This window comes from Taudactylus pleione, unplaced genomic scaffold (assembly GCF_031769625.1).
Source record: "Taudactylus pleione unplaced genomic scaffold, aTauple2 ptg000678l, whole genome shotgun sequence".
Lineage (NCBI taxonomy): Eukaryota > Metazoa > Chordata > Amphibia > Anura > Myobatrachidae > Taudactylus > Taudactylus pleione.
Window position 1 is genome coordinate 3070180 of NW_028285080.1, and position 23233 is coordinate 3093412.

Below are 23233 nucleotides of genomic sequence, written 5' to 3' on the forward strand. Positions count from 1 at the left end.
TATTATTATTATTATTATTATTATTATTATTACCGTTTATTTATATGGCAGCACAAGTGTTCTTCAGCGCCTTACAAAGTACATAAACAAATAATTTGACAAGTGACTTACAGTACAATACAATATAGGACAAGGACATGGATAATATACATTGCTACATTAGTGACCATAACACCTAGATATGCAACAGAGCGTAGGCAACCAAGTGTTAGGTGCCCTAGTGGGGAGTAAGAAGTAGATGAAAGTAAAGTAAGGAAAAGCACAAGAAGGTAGAGGCCCTGCTCGTAAGAGTTTACATTATAATATAATATAATATAATATATAATGGTTAAGTAAACCAAGATCATATAATAGCTTAAATTCAATTAGGAATCACATCTGTCAGATTTAACTACCACTGGCCTAGTGTTGTCACTAGGTGGGTGTGGATCACACTGGGTGTCACCCTCCTATGGAGTAACACCAAAATGCTGCCTCCTCTTCTGTGACTAGAAGCCAAGCACTGCACTGTGCTGTTATTGTGCAGCGCCCAGCTCCCGTTCACTGAGGAGGAGCTGGCAGTGCAGAAAAAGTCTCCGCGAGTGCTGGGACTGCCCCCAGAGTGATGAAACAGGGGTGTGCCACAAGACTTTTATAATATCCCAGGGAGCAACATACACAATGTCATCATACCTTGATTTCATTGGTAAGCCCATATCCCTTGCTATTAGGCCACACCCCCAAACTTTTTAATTGTGAGAATAATATCACACCTCATCTGATTAGATTAACAGGACAGCTCTGTGAGTAAATAAATGAATGATAAAGAAATCACATCAATGATAGAATTGCACTGCCAAGTCCTTTCACAAAAATATTTTTAAGCCGTCATCCAATAACATTCACAGTAAAAGTGGAAAATGAAAAAATACAGTGCTAAAGTGCTAGTCATGTCATAAGGCATAGAATATTTTTTAAAGATCAGGGAGTAATTTATAGTTAATATACACTAAATAAAATACAAGGAGTTTTGTATGAATCCAATTTAACAGGTTCATTTTCTGTCAGGAGTAGTGTCAGGCTGCAGGGTAGAAACACTGGTAGCCTCAGTTATACCATGGTGACTCAGGCCAATTAGGTTGTTTATTGTTTGGTTTGACATCTTCCCTGCCAGCCAGGAGTGAACAGGTGCCAGACATTCATTCAATAGTGTTATGAGGACTTTACTGATCGATTCATTGGGATTGGTCTCGGCCTGATGGATTTTTCAGGGTGTAAGTGGCACTCATTCATTGCCTGCTATAGTGTTTATGTGTCCAGTTCTTTCTGTCATTTGTGCATTATCCTCACCATTGCTGACCTTGCAGATTTTAACGTTTATGCCAGCCGTCCTCCTCAACTTCTGGTAAGGAAATGGTTATTATTCTTTACTGTCTGCCTCGACATTTACATGTTACTGTTTATGATTGTATGCTACCTGCCCTGACCTCAGCTTGTGACTTTTGTATCTTGTTAGCTGCTTGCCCTGAACTTGGATCTGTACAATATTACAGTTTACTGTATTGCTTTTAGTTCAGTTTCTAAAATATCATTGTTTGCACATAACACCTGAAGACAACTGAGTACCAGTGAAAAGATTTTGCTCTATGGGAAAGATGAAGACCGGACTCAGTTCTAGAGGTTTACCAGGAATCTGTCATTATACATTATACTTCCATGCATAAAACATGAATATTTTTAACAACATCTGTTCTGTTCTTTTTGGAACCAAATTTTCCACAATGCTTAGGAGACATACAACATGGGATCTAATTCTCATGAACCCTAATTTGCTATGTATATTTAACATTAACTTCACTACTTAGTTATCTAGTGGTATTCTAATATCATTCCCACATGTATATTGCATGAATAACAAAATAATTGATATAATTACATTTTAACTTGTATCTGTTGTCAGACTACAAATATATTTGTATTTCATTTGGGGTTATGTACCCTGGGAATCCACTTAATGTGAATCAAATTGTATCCTGCAACCATTTTTGTACAGTGTCAATTATACACTACAGTATGTCATCTCACATTTTATCATCAAACTGCGGCATATTCATTTTCTATTTCACAAGCGAATTGCCCAAGTGCAGTGTAGTTAACTACATAAATGCATATTAAATAATAAATAAATAAATAAATAATAATGAATACCCACAAGACAAACATGGGTTTCATTGGCATGTCTTAGCTGAAGTAATGAAATAGAATAGTAAGAATTAAAAATTGTTTTTGAAATACACAAACGAAACAATATTTGATGCATTTCTGCTGCAAAGAGGGTAAGTGTCACAAATCGGGTACTTAGACCCTCTTACCCTACTCAGCACTGCTAATTCACTGCCTAGCGCAAGTCAGCTGGCCAGTCATGTCAGGACTGACCTGCAGCTGCCCTAAGTCAGCTGAGTAGTTTCAACCATCCACAGAGTCCCTGCACTGTACATGACTCTCACATCCAATCCTGTGTTAGAGCTCCCTATTTAATCGGAATGCAGTCAATATCCCGACCATGGGAATTCCGGCATCAAAATGTAGGCTCCAGAATCCCGACACCTATCAGAATCCCAGCGCCGGCATCCCGACCGCCAGAATCCCAAAGGTAAGTAGCGGGGTTAGGGGGAGGGTTAGCATTAGGCACTAGGGGGAGGGTTTGGGTTAGGCACTAAGTGGGGAGGGTTAGGTTTAGGGTGTGGAGAGGGGGAGGTTAAATTTAGGCACATGGGGGGGAGGTTAGGTTCAGGCCTCGGGAAGCGGGGGTTAGGGTAGAGAGAGGGGGCAGATTAAGATACCTACCGACAGGTGTTGATATCCTAACCCTCGGTCGGGATGCCGGCATCAGGATTCTGACTGTCCGATCCTGTGATTAGGCCACCCCTCTTCCCCGGGCTAGCTCTCTATGACCCTACCAGTGACAGAAGTTGTTCCAAGTTCCTGAGCTACAACATCTGTACTAATCTCTCTGTTAATTCACTTGCGTGCTTTCCTTCCAGTGGATTCAGCCTGTCAGCTGTGCTCACCATTCTGTAAGAGTTATTATCTGCTCATCTGTTGTAATCAGAACTACCATACACAAGTGTGCTGTTTGCCTCCAGCAGCAAGGATTCATTCATCATTACAGTCTTGTATACCTAGATTTCTGCATGCAGTCTTTCTCACCTATACTACCTGTGTTCAAGAGCTGCTTCTGACCGTTCAAGTTCCTTCAACTGTTATCTGCAGACAGCACATATTATAGTGTGTTACAGACTGATCCATCCACTGACAAGTACTATACTAAGCTGTTAAAGGTATAGCTACTAGCTACTACTGCCAGGTAGCATACTTAAGCAGACCTAGATTTACTCTGTTTTTTTATTTCATACAGGTATACTGAATCAAAAGTATCATTCAACTTTCGAGTTTTATTCACTCTAGTTCTAGTCAGTCCTACCCTGCAGCCCCAGTTCCGGGTACAGGGCTGGATTAAGGGTGGGGGGTGACAGGGGTGGTAGTCCCTGGGTCCCCACACACAGAGGGACCCCCACACAGGAACATGTGCCCGGCACCTGTTCCCGGGTAGAGGCTCTGGAGCTGCGGCTGTTCGACAGACTGCATGCAGCAGCACAGTCAGGGTGGAGAGGGGGTCAACTTTTTACAGTATCGCATATATCCCCCCCGATGCCTCCCCTCCAGTGGTGGCATTGGGGGAGGAGCCAAAATTACAAGCCCCGCCCCCAGTGGCGGCATTGGGGGTGGGGCCTAATTAATTGAGGTGCCTGGGTCCTTTTGCAACCTGTAGTCCTGTACCAGGCCAGCAGCAGTTGCTGCTGCTGCATCAAGTGTAAGTATGTATGTGTAGTGTACTGCTTTAGTGTGTGTGTGTGCAAGTTTGTGCTCTAAACGCACAGTCAGTTTGTAATACAGAGACTTCCCTCTCAAACAGAGCCCACTACTGTAGCACTTTCTGAAGTCATGAAATTACTATTGTGTACAAGTAAGTCTGGGACAGCGCAGAATGGCACAAGTGTGAAAATTCAACAGCATACTGTAGGAATTCAGACAACTGGGCATGCACAGTGATGATCTTCCATAAGCCATGGCATAGTGCTACTTGATTTATGGCTTGGCTACACTGGGCATGCGCCACATACTCCATTATCATTGTAACCCCTCCACTGGGCATGCGCCAACCCTGCTGACATTGACGCAAGTTTGCGGTTTAAATGGACAGTCAGCTTGTAATGCAGAGACCTCTCTCTCAAGCAGCCCACTACCAGTTACTGAACTCATAAAATCACCTTAGTGTCCAAGTCTGGGACAGCATCGATATTGACGCAAGTTTGTGCTCTAAATGCACAGTCACTTTGTAATACAAACAGAGCCCACTACCAGTTGCTGGTCATGAAAAATCACTATAGTGTCCAAGTCTGGGACAGTGCTGGCATTGACGCAAGTTTGCGCTCTAAGGTACAGTATGTAATAAAAATCCCACTTTCGCTGTTTGACACCCAAAGCACTGGGCATGCGCTCCACATGTACTGTATTGAATACTGAATATTGTAAGTGAAGATTTTAAAAATAATAATAATAAAAATATATATATATATTTTCAAGGTCTCAAACCCACGGGACAAGAAGAAGGGAGAAGTGGTGAGACTAGGCATTAGACCGCCAGGCTACACGCTTCACCCATTACTACAGTTCTGTAGTTTGTAAAGTAATGAAATCACTACAATGTCTAAGTCTGTGACAGTGCAGACAGTATTTACATTGGTGCAAGTGTGCAATTTCAACCACGCAGTCAGTGTGTAATACAGAGCTTAATGATTTCAAACTTTATTAGACATTCTTCTATCGCTTTATTATACATTCCTGATTCCATGTGGAAAACGCTGTAATAATGTATAGTGTACTGAATCACCGCTGCTGTCAGCCAATCATCGGGCGGTGATACAGAACATGCATTGGAAATCAGACGCATGCGCTATGTAGTTTAGGAAAAGTGACACCTGGTGGGCAAAAAGTTGTATTACACGTAATTACTTTTTTCCAGCATTACGCTACGCTACATTTCTAAACTTTCTGTGTGGCGCGACTCATGGCATGGTGTGTGGCGCACCTTGCGTGGTGCGATAGATAAGCCTATGGAGCAACAAACTAGCTGGGCACTTCTGTATGTATGTAATATTGTGCATTTGTGTTAGTGTGTGTGTATACTGTTTATGTGTATGTGTGTTTGCCCTTCCCTTCATGTAGCCTGGGCGGGGGGGGGGGGGAGATGTGGCTTTGTTTGGGTTATTTCTTTTTGGGGAGTGGGGGTGGGGGGTGGTAGGCTCACCTCTGTGTGGCTTGAAGGGGGCCCCCATGGCTAAATTGCCCTGGGGCCCCCACAACCCTTAATCCGGCCCTGTCCGGGTACTATACAAATTCTGAATCTGACAGTAAGATTAAGAGCTCAGTTAATTTAGGATATCTCCACCAGTGGATAAATTGGGTTACAAGTCTCCCTAGTTTTTCTATCAAACCATACCTGCCTGATACACTAAAATGATAATTGATTCATTTCAATCTGCCAGTGATGTCTCTAAAAGAGTTGGCAGTTATTGGGTTCTGACAGGAATCCAGCACATTGAACATGACAACTGTATGCCGATATAATAGAATTTCAGCTAAGGATCAACTACCTCTCATCTCACCTGTTCCTCTGAGATCTAGCCAATGAGACCGTACCTTGCCAATGCAGGAGGAGCACAAAAAATGTGTTTTTTTGGGGGAACAAAGTAGAGCAGAGAATGCATTGAAAATTTAAATAACCTCAAATGGGATTAGACGGAATGCTAGCAAGTACTGTAGTTTCAGGTATATGATTGCAAAATAGGTATTAATTATTAGATGATGTAATGAATATGATCTATGGCTTCAGCTTCAATGACCAGGATTACTTAATATGCAGCTTTATCACATCCTCTTCAGTCCAAGTAGGCATCCAAGGGGTTAAAAAAATGCGATAAGCTGAACCATGGGACAAGCGGAAGTGTATGTGTACAGATGCAGGGGAAGTGTATGTTTACACATAGGCTTCCTCTGCGCGAATGAGCAGGACCAGCGTGACTGCCCACTGATTGGCTATGAGAGAACAGGCTGTCTGTCAAACTTTCCCCCATAGACTTCAATGGTGAGTCCTATGATAAGAACAGCAAGGTTCACCTCTATTAACCCTATGGTTCCCATCAAAGGATACAATGTAGTGGTTCCTACTATAGACTTCAATGGTGCTTTACTAACATTGAAGTCTATGGGGGAAAGTTTGACAGACAGCCTGTCCGCTCATAGCTAATCAGTGGGCAGTTCCTACGGAGACGCCCGCTGATTGGCTGCCGGCTCCTCTAATGACAGGAGTCACCTGGGTCCCGCTCATTCGCGCAGGGGAAGTATACGTTTTTTTTTAACCTCTTGGATGCCTACTTGGACTTGATCTACACTAGGAATAGGTGAGTATGGATTTTTTTTAAACAGGTTACATGGATGCTACATGGATAAGAGGACGTGAACGGCTACAGGGATTGTGAGTGAGGGAGTAAATAAGTGAGTGTATGTGAAATAAAAAAATAAATCCTTTGGTTTCCATGTCCTGTGTTTATTTTAATATTTCTTTGCAGGTGAACTAGAGTTACCAGCAGGCCGTTAATGCTCTGCATGGTGGTACTTGTGGTTCTCCAAGTACCAGTATGTGGGGGAGGCTTGCTGGGACCTCTATTTCTACTGTGAAAGTCAATATTATATCATCTTATTTTTTACACAATCAACAAGGCACCCACCATCCAGGAGTGCTGGGGATAGCCCCAGGCTATCAGCCCAGGCCTGGGGTGCCCTGGTGGGAGGGGACCCCTTTTTTGGGGGTCCTCACATCCCCAGGGATCCCTGGCTTGGGCTGGCTAATGGTCAGGTGTTGAATGTTCTGGCCAGGGGACCCGGTGAATGGGTACCAAGGCTGTGGCATTACACCCCCGCTAGAAAGAGTCTGGTGCTGGTTGCATCTTATTTGCATCACAGATGAAGCACAATGGAACCTGGTGTGAAAAAAAGCCATAACTGCTCGCATCGGAGCCCTTTTACACAGGTTCAAAGCAGCGGCACACAGATGTAGAAATGTTGGTCACCAAATTGATCAGTCTACGCTAGCAATGTCATTTTGTCGCTACTATGTATTTTAACTATGCAAGTGAGGTGCACATTTTGAGCAAAAAATATGCTTGGAGGAGCAAGGGACCTGGGGCCTGATCCAGCAGTGCATGCAAGTGCATTGCTGAATGCAGATACCCGATTATTAGGTATCTGCACGTGCGCAGGACCCATTCTGTGAGTGTGCAGAATGGGTCCTGCTAAGATACACGCAAGCCCTTGAATGCCTGATTGACAGACAAAGGCACTTAAGGGGTGGTGCAGGTTGGGGTCGGCCGGCGTTTCCGGAAAGAGGGCGTGTCCGCCCTATTTTCTGGGAGTGGCCAGCCTAGGGACCACGTGGACGTACGCAGTCTACTGGGCTCGCAAGCTGGCCAGCTTGAGTAAGTTGAGGCTTACTCAGCTGGCCGGCCTCTGGCGCCATCCACCATTGCGACCATCGACCACCGATGGTCGCGATGGTGATCCCAGTCTGTGACCTCCGTCGCAGTACTGGGAATGCAAATGCAGTAGGGGGTCTCATACACCTCTTGCTGCATTTGCATTATTGCAAGGATCGCAATTGCCAAGCTGCCTGTGTGCATATATCATTTATCTATAGCCTGCGTGCAGCTTTGCAATTGCGATCCTTGCTGAATCAGGCCCCTGGAGCATTGAGAGGGCCTATTTTGTGTGACTGAAGCAACAGTAAGAAAGGACATACCTGTACTTATTATAGTGCTGAGGTTTGGTTACACTGCAGTTCTCTGAAGCATGTACAGATATTTGCGCTGAATATGCCTAAAATAAAAGTCTTACTTTAATTATTGATACAGGTAAAACTGAAAGTGAAATAAATTTTGGAAATGGCAAAAAAACCCTCATGACCTAAAAAAAATCTTAAATAACAGACCCGTATGCCGTATTAATATATGGCAGAAAGAAAATAACTCCAGGGACTAATGATTAGTAGCAGAAAGACTTTAGTTTAGGTGCAGATTATCCTGCAACCATATACTGTATAACTATTCATTAAGAAGTTCACCACATTCCAGGATGTCACCTTTATAAGAGCACTGTATATTGAGCTGGTTACATATGCTGTAATATTGCAATGTGTGCACCGGAAAACCAAACTGATGCCTGATAATAATCTGATGGAAATTGTCTGAAGCAGTGTTGGGTATGTGCATCCAGAGGATATCTGGTATGGCCTAGGGTGTAATCATCTGCCATACCTCGGCTACTCTTCCCAGTAGCAAATGGCATATGTCATCCAATATGGCCGGCCTCCACCATAAGAACGTCATAATTAATGTGACAGATAACTGCAAGGCATTAATTATACTAACTGACAGATTTATAGGATATTAAAACCAAAACCAATTGGTTAAAGGCCAGCACAATAAAATATAATTATACAATAATAGTATAGTATACTAGAATTACTTTCTGAATTTGCATTGTATTATTTTACTCTTTCTTTCAGCGCTTTTCCAGCAAATGGATTACCTGCAGATTACTCCATCATTGCCACGTTTCAAATATTAACCAATGTGCCACAAAACATCTGGACTCTATGGCAAATTATTGACACTAGCAAACAACAAAAAGTTTCATTTCATGTGAATAACGATACTCGGACGATGACATTCTTATACTCGACACCATCTAAGACTCTCAGTTTTCAAACATTCAGCAATATTGAAAGACTTTTTGATGGCAAATGGCACAAGGTATCTGTCAGTGTAACTGGTGATAAAGCCAGGATGATTTTAGACTGCCTTGAAGACAGTGCAGTTGCCATAGCTGAACATGAAAAGAATGGAATCTATTCGTTCATGAAAAAAGACTCAGGCTCCAACACTTTGGTAAGAATTTCCAAGATAAATTGATAAATTGTATCAAGTGTACATAAATGTTACTGTGCAGCTGCTTTCTGTGATTTGCTGGTAATTGACAACACTACTGGGACATTAATGGAAACTGGTGCACAGGAAATGATGTACTGTATCCCAAGCAACCAATCAGATTCTTGCTTTTGTCTTTAGGAATTGTTTGAACAAGGTCAGAGTAGCTATTTAGCTAGTGTCAGTGACCTTTTTGTAGCCTGCAGCTCCTGCTCATTCTTTATGTTCACAATTTTGAAGTGGGCTTGGTGCTGACAGTGACAGTCACATCACAGGAATGTCCACAGCAGGACAGAGTATTTCATAAGATTATTGTACTGATAATGTGGGGGGCAATTGCCAGTTGGCTTCTGTAATTAGGTTAGATACAGTAGGACTGCATGTAAAATGGCCAATGTCATGATCTGAGGAGGGAGGTAAGAGGGGAAGACACAGATTGTTAGGAGAAAGTGCACGGTACTACAAACAGAACAGTAGTGAGGCAGCTTTGCTATATGAAACACACCTCTATATATGTCTATATTACATATTTTTTTATAACCAACTTGTTCTCAATCTACATTTGCCACTTGCTACTGTAGGTTGTCCCCAGTTTCAAAGTGGTTAGGTTAAACCACTATTTTGAGGCTAGATCATTAAAATGCTCACAGCAGCATACAGTATTGCAGGAGATGAGTCAGTGACCTCCTATGATTATGGCTGCATATGACGGGGGCAATGCCATAAGGTGCAGAGGGGAATGGAGGCAAGCAGGATGTCACAAACCTAGAATTAAGCTGTCCATAGACTGCACAATAGTGCAGCTGCCCAGCTGACATGAGGGTAGGCCCAATAATCAAAGTACTTCCATATATTGCATGATGCATGGAGGCGATCTCAATTCACTGCTTGAAGTTGGCTGAATGACAAATCAGGTAGATTTTATAACCAAACCAAATAATACATACTGTTTTTCAGCCACTTCAGACTGTGAATGATTATCATTCAGTGCATGGCCAGCTTTAGATACTGTAGTGGAAACAACAGGATGCCCCAATAGTGCAGACGAGCAATGTGAGACTCCTGTAGACCGATTAAAGAGGATTGTGGCATCAAAAGCACATCGAGTTTCTGATGCAGTCTGGCATCTCCGGGAGTGCCTGAAACTCCCTCACAGTGATGACACAGGGGACATGCTGTGAGGCCACACCCCTTCCCTGCGAAGCCAAAAACTATTTTTTTTGGGGGGGGGGGTGGCTATTTGGCGCACTTTGTGACACAGACACCAGTGACACCACTGCTATCTATCTATCTATCTATCTATCTATCTATCTATCTATCTATGGGCACGATTCTATTCAGCGCGATGTAAATAGCGCCGGGAGTGAGCTCCCGGAGCTATTCAATTCATCGCGATGTTAGGTTGGGGAAGGCTCATTCTCGCGCCTTAAACAGGGTGTTTAGGCGCGATAACGGGTATTCCCCGACCTAACTTCCTGGCGCGAGGCTGATGTCCAGGCGTGAAGGGCAGAAAACAGCCTCGCGCCGGAACTTTTGTCGGATTTCTTCTCTCATCCCCGGAGGGATGAGAGAAGAAATCATTAGTCGGACTTGGCAGCGCGGTGTATTGAATAGCTCCGGGAGCTCACTCCCGGCGCTATTAACATCGCGTTGAATAGAATCGTGCCCTATCTATCTATCTATCTATCTATCTATCTATCTTTCTTTCTTTCTATCTATCATTATAATTTTTACATAATTTCATAATTTTAATATCTTACCAAAACTTTAATATTTTATATATATATTTTTGCTTTATAGGTTAACATCCAGAAGCTTGAATTGCACTGTGATCCAGAAAAAGCTTTGTCAGAGCAATGTTGTGAACTTTACGATCAAGTGAGTGAATAACCTTGTTTGGGAATCACATCAGCACAGTACTGTATGTAACCACTAAATATTAGTCTTATATTTACATGGCTAAAACAATAGTGTCTCTCTAAATAAAGAGCCAACTTACGTTCAATACTGTATTTTGGGGAACTCAAATTAGTGCAACATAAATGATGTTGGAATGTAACAAAGCTAACCAGGATACATTCACATGCAGAACATAAAGGGACACATCATGGAAACCTAAACGTTTCTATGGTTTCAACAAACTTGTTTTCCTGTTGTGGACAATGCATGTTATTAAAGGAACAGGGGCAGCAGTGGCAAACGCAGGATTTCTAGAGGGGGGTTTCCAAATGCCTGATTTTAGAGTGAGTGTGGCCAGTCCATGGAGAGGGCATAATTAGCACTTAGCCAGCTTTAATATGCGTCATACAAAGTGTATTGTGTGTCATAATTCCAGCATATAGAGGACCAGCAATCATTGTAACCCATTAAATGCAGCAGTAGGGCCATCCTGCCTGAGCTGAATGCAGTGTCGGACTGGGGCATAAAGGGCCCACCAGGGAAATACAATCTCAGAGGCCCACCAAGAGTCATGGCCAGTTGCTGGAAGGGGTGTGGCCACCCAACAAGAGAGGAGTCATTATAGGAGCTGCATTTTATAGTATATAAAGAAAAAAAAATACCTTTCAAATAAGTTCAGTATCACTTATACTACTGTATTTAAAAGAACTACAGAGATAAAATGTCTATCAATCAACATAAAAAACTTTATTTATACTGATAAACATATGCATGAATGACTAGAAAAATATAAATAACAGAAAATGAAACAGCATATACCTCCATATAATGCAGCCATCCCAAATGATGACCACAGAGAAACTATTATAATGACCACACAACCATAGCTCATAAAAGAAAACCATCCTATAAAACATTAATAATACACATTATATCACTGCCAACATGGTATTCCTTTCAATGATGGAAATTCCATTTTAAGGGTATTATGTGGCTGAGGTTTACTAGTGTAACCTTTTACACTAGTAAACCCCAGCATGCATAAATTATCAACTGCTTGGCCATACGCAGCCATAGCACTGAGAGCGTGCTTGGCTGTTAGCAATTCTTGAGTAAGGTCAGGGCCTGTGCAATTGTGTGCATGGGTCCGATGTTACTCGTGTTACCGATTGTTTCGCTATATTGCTAAGTATTACGGATGTGGGACAAGGAAAAGTGGGCGTCCTTATGTGAGGCTATGATCGCAATGCTATACTGCGATCACAATGCATGTGCATATCACAGCTGATACTAGCAACTGCTTTGCGTGCACATGATCAAAATAGTGATCCGTAGTAAATTAGGCCCACAGTGCCCTCATTTCACATTATGCCACACAGTGCTTAGTGGGAATTACTGGGAACGTGGTAGATAACTTTATGACCTGGGTGCAGTTTAGTTGAACCCCAGATGTGGGCCCCCTAAGCCTTTGTCAATGGTACTCCCTGCACCCACTTTAGCTACTCCCATGTGTGTTTATTGGAATATTAACACCATAGGGCAGATTTAATTAGCCATTGGCAGCTCGTGTTGCACATTTTTTCCACACATTATGATATTTAGATTCTGCTCGTACCTCTATATGGTGCAGGCAGAATCTGTCTTCAGAAGTTAGGGCGCCGCTTTTGTGGGTAACTTAATTGGCCCACATGTTTCTGGGACTAAACTATATGTGCCAGTACCACTTATCTGGAAATTTAGTACACACAATAATATAATTTGTTGTCTCACGAGACTAAGGACCCACAAGCCTCACAGACAACCATCAGTCATTACACCACCCCCCCAGTCTGTATAGTCCACACACACCAGAATGCAAATACCGTGAAGAAGACAAGGAGCCAGGGCCTAGTCTAGTCTCCAACAAAGCCAGATGACTGTAACTGCACTCCTGGAGTCCGGGTGAGAAATAATGCTGCTACCCTGAAAGCTTATCATAGAGTCTCCTGGTTTAAAATATCATCAGGTAACAACAGTGTGCAGCAGAGTTGCAAGATGCCACCCGCTGCAACATCTCACCACTCCAATCACACTTTTATGTGACTTTATTTTTTGGCATCTATCAGATAGGGGCAGACTTGCCGACATTCTGGCTGCCCCTTCCAGCATGGCCGGGTGTTGTGGGCGGGGGGCATGACCAGGCATTGTGAAGCAGGGGGTGGGGCGAAAATGACACGATTCGGCATGAATCGCGTCACAGGCCCCCCGCTTCCTGGGCATTCTCACTGATCGCAGGTTGGGACAGGAGGGGTCAGCAGCGTGCGGGAGACTTGCCTGCCTTCCCGGGAGGGGCACCCGATTTTTGGGAGGCTCCTGACCAAATCGGGAGGGTAAGCAAGTATGGATATGGGCAGCATGGTCAGTGTAATGCTTAGCATTACTGCCTCACAGCACTGGGTTTAATCAGGGGCGTAGCTAGGGCGGTTCGAGTGGAGCGTGAGCTTCAGGCACCCGCAGGTACAGAGGGAGCCGCAAAGGATGGTTGCAGTGCTCGGTCCCGGCTCCTTCCCTACACGCTGCCCCTGCAGCTGTCATTCAAGTGATGTGGGCGTATTGTAATGACACCACCGCCATTTACAGAGAGCCATGGAGGCAGAGCTTGGACGGGGGGAGCCATCTGTCACAGTGAGGAGGCAGAGCTTGGACAGAGGGAGCAGCCAAATGTCACAATGAGATGAGTCGAGGAGGGACGGAGGGAGCAGCGCCTGTCACAGTGAGCTGAGGAGGACTGGGGGGCAGAGTTGGAAGAGAGGTGGCATCTGCTCTGGACCTTCATGATGAAAGCAGTGTGTACTACCTGCCCACCCATAGGAGTGGACAGTGATGCATATATGGCTTGGTGCGTGCATCCCAAATATAGATATAGATATAGGTGGACTTAATCTGTTTGGAAAATGTATATGGGTGGTTAGAAGGGGGTAAATACAGTGCAATACATAATACAAAATGAGAGGGGGGGGACTACATAAAACACAATGGAGACAAGGGCAAAATGATACATAATACAAAATGGGGAGGCAGAGAGAATACTACAGAATGGTCCTTTCTCCAACTTGGATCTGGCAACAACCATCCTTAGAACTTTTCTTTATTTTGCAATGTCCTATGTAAACGTGCATTTATCATTATAATCATATATTATAATCAGTATATGGATTTGTCTCACTCATAACATGTATAAATTGTAATCTGATTAAACAATATTATGTTTGTGTATTATATAGCAGAAGAGGGGTAGACTATAGTTTATTCTTACGCCTCAAATTAGCCTAACATGCTAGCCATGCCCTCTTTGGTGAAATACAGTTCAAAGGAGGCGGGGGGCGCTGTTACATAGGCATGCTCCGGACGCCTTGGCTACACGCTACACCTCTGAGTTTAATCCCCTCCATGGCCCTAACCGGTGGAATTTGCATGTTGTCCCTTTGCTTGTGTGTGTCCCCTTCGGTTTCCTCCCTGCAATCCAAACAATTAACCCTAGTGTGCATGTACATGTGGTAGGGAATATAGATTTTAAGGGCCACTGGGGCAGGGACTGACGTGAAAGGCCAAATATTCTCTGTAAAGCGCTGTGGCATATGGGCCTGATTCAGCAAGGAATGCAAAGGAGAGAACGCACGCACTCTGCCAATGTTTCCACACTGCGTATGCATCGCAGTGCGCGAACTAGCAAATGCAATGGGAACTGCGTCTGCAGAGGCTACGCAGACCCAGAGCAGAGTGATTGACAGGAAGTGCCGTTTGCTGGTGGTGACGGGGAGAGTGGTCGGGCGAACACAGGTGTGCCAGTGCGTTGCAACACCGTAGCAGGGGCGCGCGTAAATTATCCGCTACAATACCATATGCAGCCTGAGGCCTGATAGTGTACGCTGAATTAGCAATTCCTGAGTGAGGTCTGACCTGCCTTAACTGTACGTATGGGTCCGATGTTACTGATGGTTTTGCTATATTGTCCTAGTATACGGATGTGTGTAAGGGGAAGTGGGTGTCCTTATGTTGAGCTGTGGGCCTAATTTAGACCCGCTTGCAAGCGCAGGACGCTCGCAAGCGGGTCGATGGTGCCCTAATGCGCATGTGCGAGACCCGCATAGCGACAGTCAAGCTGTCGCTATGGGTCTCGTACCAAAGGGGGCGTGTTGTCGATGGTGACTGACAGCACGCCCCCTTTGCTGCCCAGACGGAGGCGTCCTCATGGGAACGCCTTCCGTCTGGGTCCGGCCCCACTGACATCACTAGTGATGTCAGTGGGAGTGCTTTTGGCTCTGATAGAGCCAAAAGCACTCCTGGGATTGCGGCAGCGAGACCCTACCGCAGGGTCTCATCGCAAGCCCGATGGTCGTGATGGTCTTGACCATCGCGACCATCTTTTTGGCCGCTCGCATAAGCTGTGGGTGGTCACCCACAGCTATGCGAGCGGCCAGGAGGCCGCTCCATTTTTAGGTAGGAGGGCCCTGATTCAGAGCGAGCGCTCTGGTCAGAGCGTCCGGCTCTGAATCAGGCCCTGTGATCACAATGTGATTGCAAACATTTACATATCACCACTGATATTAGCAACTGCGCAGCGTGCGTATTAGCAGAATAGCGATCCATGCTGAATCAGGCCCTATGTGTGCACTATATAAATAATAAATAGATATTATTGCTGACACATTGACTGTTTGCAATACCCTGTACACAACTTAATAATACACCAATTGGTCCACTTGTATTTATAAGTAATACATCTATAAAATAAGTTTGCATAATCAATTTTGTTGGTGGGGGCCCCACAACCTAATTGCCCCAGGGCCCACACAAGCCCTAACTAGGCCCTGTCTATGCTTGCTGACACAAACTTTTACATTACTGTTTTGTTAATTCTTTTTATTTTATTACAATTTCGGGAGACACATTGAAAGTGCATGTCAGCAAGCATAGACAGAGTGTGATCAGAGGGCCTGATTCAGACCTGCTCGCGAGCGCACAGCGCTCGCAAGCGGGTCGATGGTCCCCCACTGCGCATGCCTGAGCCGGCTCCGGCGTGCGCATGCGCGAGCCCCGGAGCGAGAGAGAAATTATCTCGCTCTGGGACTCACTACAAAAGGGGCGGCTGTCGATGTTGATCGACAGTTCGCCCCGTTTTGCAGGCGGGGCGGGGGGTGGCTACACAAACGGAGGTGTTCCCGAAGGAACGCCTGCCATTTGTGGGTGGCCCGAGTGATGTCAGTAGGTGGAGCAAGTCCACTGGGGCTTGCGGCCACGAGACCCTACCACAAGGGTCTCGTCGCAAGCCCATTGGTCGCGATGGTCTTGACCATCGCGACCAATACCTGGCCGCTCGCATAGCTGTCCGTCTTTAAAAAAAAAAAGGGACGCCCTGATTCAGAGCGAGAGCTCTCAAAGAGCGTCCGGCTCTGAATCAGGCCCAGAGTGTGATCTGATGTTGCCTGTATGTGGCACTGGCTGCTTGCTTTATTCATAACCAGCCAAGTACTGTAAATATAAAATCAAATATTTCCAGTAATTCCAATAATTACCTTATTGGCTTAGTTTAGTATGCCTTCCAGTCTGCTGAGCTTGGGTGTGACTGTGACTGTGGTCAGTGCTGTGTCCCAGGCTCCTCTGTGTCTGCGCTCCTCCCCCTGCTGATGTAATCACTTGAATCAGTGTGCAGCTGCTGTCAATCACTGAAGGTTCAGCCTGCTTCTCCACGCCCCTCCCCCTGACGTCACCACCGCTGGCATCATGTAGCTGAGCCTTAGCAGCAGCAGCTAGTGGAAGGTAAGCCATCGAGAGATACCTAACCTTTCCCCGGGGGAAGGTTAGGTTAGGCACCCCCCGGGAGACTTAGGTTTAGGCTGCGGGAAAGGGGGGGTTAGGTTTAGGCACTTAGAGGAGGATTAGTGTTAGGCACTAGGAGAGGAGGTTAGGATTAGGCACCCCTAAACGAGGGTTAGGGTTAGGTTAGGGGGAGAGGTTAGGGGTACTTACCCAAATTATCGATCGGGATCTTCACCCCTGGAAAAATGTGCAGGTACTCCAACCCAATATAAGAAATAATATAAAAAGAATTACTGTCAAATTATTCAATAATGGGAGAAAACAACATCCTATACTTGAAATACAGCTGGAAGTGCACTTGTGTGTACCCCCACATTACACCATTGTACCCAACTGAAATCTTTACAAGGGATATTAATCTGAGTTGTAGTATACAGATGTACAGATGGTTATAGTGCATTATGTAGTATAGTGAGCTATTAATCAAAACGCTTACTAATCGCACTATCGTAGTACTACAAAACACTGGACAGACCGTAAATGTATATCACTGCGTGTGACTCAGCTGTGGTCTGGTGTTTCATCCAAAATAACAGGTACGGTATGTATGTGGCGTGGGTGGTCAACTTCTCCTGATGCCGCACGAGAGAGGTCAGAGAGAGGAGAAGCGTGTGCTAAGCTCTCTCCATTCCAAGCCAATAGTCACAAAATATCCACCTCCCCTACAAGATCTTTATTGTCAATAACAAAACATTAACCCCATCACACAAAGCTATATCCCAATAGCTACAGCCCCAGGGTTTAAAACACATTTGAGTTTAAATTAACCCTCCTCTTCTTCTAGAATCTATATACTACTGTACCTTGTTACTTAATGACTCCTATTTTACTTACACAAAGCTCAGTAGCAGGTGAGACGCTCTGAAGGATCTTGCAAGGTTGAAAACCTACAATAGTTATACAAAAGGGTAGATAATAATTATTTATTAATTATAGTGATTATTTTTATGATCTTTTTCATCTGCGATACTTTCTGTGTTTCTTTCTTCCCCTTAGTGTGAAGGAGCTGCAGAGTTGAGCCTAGGTGCTAATTCTCCACGATGTTCCTCTTCCAAGTGCTCACATGGCCTGTTAGGTCCTCAGGGACTTTCAGGGACAAAGGTAAAAATATATTACATATATAAATAGTACATTCAGCAATAAGAAAACGTTGCATTTGTGAAATTGATTTCTTTTTTATTTTTAGGGGCATAAAGGGCACGAAGGAGAAAGAGGAGATGCTGGACGTTTAGGGAATATGGTATAATTCATAATAAATGTACCAAATGTTATTGTCTTCCAAGCATTAGTAACAAAGTATATAATCCATAAAGAAGAAAAAATTATTTTGGTTTTGTGCTTTAATAATACACAATAACATTTAACTGAACTAGCAGTTAAGAACTGGAGAGACAGGTTTTCATTTTTTGTATTAAAGATAATCATTAAATGCAAAGGAATGATTGGTTGCTCCATGGTAAAATGAAGACTTTCCCATTAGTACATACTGGATTAAATATTAATATACACAGGACCATTAATGGATTAATGCTATTACCTCCTTCATGCCACAAACTACTTAGTACCTGGTAGAGCTAGAAAATGCAATAATACTGTAATTGGAGGACAAGGGGTACTATACCAAATAATTAACAATCTTAATATGTATTGAGAGACATTAACAGATGAATAGAATAAAATACTGTATATTGATATGCCTTTAGTTATTATACATGAAGGACAGTATTGTTTGACGTTATACTTGGTGCCTGGGCATCAAACATAGTGTTAGTAGACTAGGATTGCAGGAGAATAAATCTCCTAAATAGAGTGGCAGCCAGTTCTACTAATAAACACAGAACTATTAGATTTGCAGCAGAACGTCATAATACTGCATAATCATGTAATGGTATCCCTTAGTCAGATTTACATATTCCGAGCCTAACATGGTTAGGGTGGGATATATTATTTACATTAAAACGTAGGGCCTGATTCATTATTGCTAAAGCATATGCAGGTGTACTGTGCATGCGTATGCATTGCAGTGCACGTGTGCGAAGGCACCACTGCGATCACATAGAACACGGAGAGCTATCGCAGAGTGATTGACAGGCATTGAGTGTTTGGGGGTGGTGACGGTGGAGTGGTCGGAGAAACGCAGGCGTGCCTGTCCGTTTTTTAACGCCACTGCATGGGCATGCATAAATTAGCCAGTGCGATTACATACACAGCTTGAGTACTTACTGCGTGCAACCAGGGGCCTGATTCAGACCCACTTGCGAGCGGCTGTCCGCTCGCAAGTGGGTCGATGTTGTGCACTGCGGGAGCTACGTCGTGCGCATGCGCCAGACGTGACGAGCGAAGAACTTTCCTTCGCTCGTTGTGTCTGATCAAAGGGGGCGTGCTGTCGATGTTGATTGACAGCACGCCCCCTTTGGTGGGCGTGCCGGGGGCGTGCCTCCCTGACGGGGGCGTTCCCAAGGGAACGCATACCGTCAGAAGCCGGCCCACTGACATCACTAGTGATGTCAGTGGGAGTGATTTTGGCTCTGATAGAGCCAAAATCACTCCGGGCCTTGCGGTTGAAAAACTCAACCGCAGGCTCCGGCTCGCAGTGGCGATGGTCGCGATGGTCACGACCATCGCGGCCATCAAACTGCACGCTCGTATAAGCTGTGGGTGGTGACCCACAGCTATACGAGCGTCCAGGAGGACGCTCCATAATTATGGAGGACGGCCCTCATTCAGAGCGTGCGCTCTGCTCAGAGCGTACGGCTCTGAATGAGGGCCCAGGTTAGCAATTTCTAAGTAAGTTCAGGGCTGCTGTAATTCTGTGTGAGGAGCTGATGGCGATGGTACTCGATGTTACCGATGTTTATTGAGGTTTGCAAGGTATTACGAACGTGATATAGCGGTAGTGGGAGGCAGTGGGCGTCTCTATGCTGGCAGTGCGACGGCATTGCAATAGCATCATTAGCATATTTTCACAGCAGAACTGTGCGCAATTACGGAGCTGCGATCGCAATAGCGTTCCTTAATGAATCAGGCCTTTAACTCTTTAAAGCCAATATGTATTTTCACTTTAATGCTTTAATCTCTTTACATTGTTTCTGTTTAGGGAGTTCGTGGATATCCTGGTGAATATGGCAGAATTGGGGATACAGGATTTAAAGTAAGCAATTTATTTTATATATTGTTTACAATATTTGAAATTAATATTTTATATATGTCTTTAAAAATAATTAACTTTACATTGTTATTTAGGGAGAAGCAGGCATAATAGGTGAAAAGGGCGCAAGAGGGATATCCGGTGAAAGGGTATGTATTATATATTGTTTTTTAAATCAGAATATCCTTGTATTGATGGGTCATATGGTGTATGAATGTTTCTTCCCTGTTAAATAGAAATCTTTAAATAATTAGCATTCTTGGATTTGTAGATTTGCTTTGACAACCATATAAAAATACAATTTAAAATTGATATTAACACTAATTGGTAAATAGAATATCACGAAGTTCCAGAGGAACCTTGCATCTAATTTAATATCTACCTTAATTTCTATATTTTTATTAGTTTTTTACAGTGTGTAAAGAATTAAGATGACCTGTTATATTATTGAGAGGAGGTCCTGTATTTCTTCTCACTTTGGGCAGGATGCATGAAGCACCAAATTTTGCATCCCGTCACTCATTACATGCATGCTGGCTTTGATAATGCCCGATAAGAACTGTCCTCTGCGAGAGAGCGACTTCCGGCCTTATGACCCAGAAGTCCCTCTGCAGAAGCGCAGAACGACGCACAGGCCATCGGGGTGCTGGGTGGGAGCCGATTGCTTACCTTTCACAGCACCTTGCGGAATGAAGCCCATAGGCTTCTATTGGGTAATGCCATCTGGCTTTACCCTTCGGATCCAAGCTGCAGAAGGCTTTGCTTTCTGAAGCTTGGTACATATCAGACATGAAGTAAAATCCCTGAAAACTGTATTTTCGGGGGTTTGCCCACATTATTGATGATAGTGCATCCCACCCTTTGTCATGTGATATAACATTGGCCACACACACAAATAAATCCTGCCTCTTGGCTGAGTGTTGAGTGACAGGGTATTTTGAAGAAGAAATTAGGCATTTGTTAGAATGCCAGTTACCTGATCGTATTGTCAGTTTGTACAGTGATGGTGAGTGCCATGGATGCTTTTATATCCCCTTATAAGTAACTTTATGCCTCATGGTTGATGGATGTATTTATGCCATTAGTACCATTTGTGCCTCTTTTGAAGGATAATAATTATGTCCACAGGAAAGACCAGCAAGTCAGGTATATTATATCTTATGTGAAGGGTAAAAGTTTATTCTGAACCTGGAGGTTTTAAGTGTTTATGGGCTAGTGTCATATGTCGTAATCAGCCTCATAGATGTGTAGCTGCTATATTCATTGTCAGGGAACTGCTGCAATAACTATTTCATGTAACGGTAGATTCTCCAATCCTCTCATACCTCCTTATTAACAGCACTCTTTTGGTGGTAGATATAAAATTGTTCATGTAATATTGCCTCTTTATATGATTGCTTAACTGTGCTTTATTCAATAGACTTTCAATAGATTATTCCTAACTATTATCTAATGTACTTTCCAATGTTCAAGACACAGGAAAATAAGTTCTACCACTAGACTTGCAGTGCTCCCAACAGAAAAAATCCAGGGTTTCATGCAAATAAGATTAGACTTTTCTATGAAAGTTAGTTTAATTATACACAATGAAGGTGCATTACATAGTTACCCAGTGAATGTGACATATTTCTAACTTGCAGGGGGAGATGTAGCAAATATTGGAGAAAAATAAAGTGGAGAAGTTGCCCAAAACAACCAATCAGCTTCTGTCATTTATCTAGTACAGTCTATGAAAGGTCAGTTAGGAGCTGATCAGTTGCTTTGGGGAACTTCTCTACTTTATCTCTCTACAAGGCTTGATAGATCTCCCCCGAGTCACTATATTTATAATGAGACCACTGCAAAAATATCATCTTGCCCACCACAGGTTAGACACATAAATGTGACATATACCATTATAACTGGAGACGTTTATATTTTATTTAAAGGGTGATCGTGGTGATCCTGGATTTAAAGGACTCCCCGGAGCAGATGGATTCAAAGTAAGTAAAGCAATACTGTCTCTATATTCAGTGTATTGTACTATTGCTACTCACATCCACTTTACCAATAGTAACCGCAATTTATTTATTATATATAGAATATAAGAGGTAATTGGTGTGACCCTAACATTTCCTTTCACATTTCCCATTTAACTGAGAACCTAATTGCTAGCTCAAATAATGTTATAGGCACATACATGATCACTATGTTGCAAATATACAGTGTGAAGCGATGATAACCCCTTTATTTCTATGTTTTCACTGACAAAAGGAGTTATTATTACTTCTCTCCAAAATGTATTCATTGCTTGCCATCTAACATATAGCACAATGTGGGGATGGAGCTGTGGTTACTTACAAGTCCTGCCAGACCTCCTCATGCATGTGGGTTTTTAAGATCTTGCGCATGGGTGACGCAGCCACACAGGAGCATTACGTGTCACCTGATAGGCTGATGTGATACAGGCAGGACAGACAGTGCCAGAGAGGTTGTCATGATCAGGTCTCACCTGAGGCCTTTGTGACATTTTTGTGACAAAGGATTAATAAAAAAACAGCCATGTGATATGTCTAAAAATGATGAAAACCTCCATTTAAAATGACACAATAGCTAATGCTACTTGTGCCACCACCACCGTAAGACCTGATTCTCAGGAAGATCCTTAGTTCTCCCTCTAATTCACAATAAATGTCCAGAAGTTATTTAAATCTGAGATAATGTTTCTCAAACACTCTACTGTGTCATTAGCTATGTAGTGTTAAACAAAGTACCAAACTAGTTTTTGACACATGAGAATATAGAACACGAACTTAGAACATTATTAAATAAGCTCAGGGAATATGTGCCCCAATATCCAACTTTCTCTGAGCCACCGAGGTCTTTTCCTTTACCTCTTATGTAAGAAAGAACACCTGAAGTACCCGGTTCAAAATTCATTGTATCATCTATTTATGGGGTAAATTTACTAAGAATTGTGTTTGGGTGAGATTAAACTAGAGTAGGTTCCCACAAACACGCATGAGTTTTCCCAGACCAAACACGTAAATTTACCAAGAAGTGAGTTTAGCTGAGAGTGAGTTGGCTGATGGTGAAGCGGATTGAGATATCTCCCCCGAGTAGCAAATTTAGATGAGATTACTCACCCGAGATTGCAGCATTTTCTCTCTGCCAAACTCGCCCAAGCAAGCGGCCTGCACATATTAGTGAGATGTGTGAAGGCTGCTTGTGTGTTGCAGCTGTAAAAAATGGGTTAAATGTTAAA

General features: G+C 43.5%; 1 protein-coding gene across 1 annotated transcript in view; it reads left to right on the forward strand.

The window, feature by feature from the left end:
• Window positions 1-23233, forward strand: part of LOC148478125 (uncharacterized) — an 82123-nt gene that overhangs the window by 8714 nt on the left and 50176 nt on the right. The window contains exons 5-11 of the mRNA XM_088455917.1: window positions 8663-9044; window positions 10884-10961; window positions 17838-17942; window positions 18028-18081; window positions 19939-19992; window positions 20085-20138; window positions 21918-21971. Coding sequence (XP_088312043.1) covers window positions 8663-9044; window positions 10884-10961; window positions 17838-17942; window positions 18028-18081; window positions 19939-19992; window positions 20085-20138; window positions 21918-21971 — 781 coding nt within the window. The remainder of the gene's footprint in view (window positions 1-8662; window positions 9045-10883; window positions 10962-17837; window positions 17943-18027; window positions 18082-19938; window positions 19993-20084; window positions 20139-21917; window positions 21972-23233) is intronic.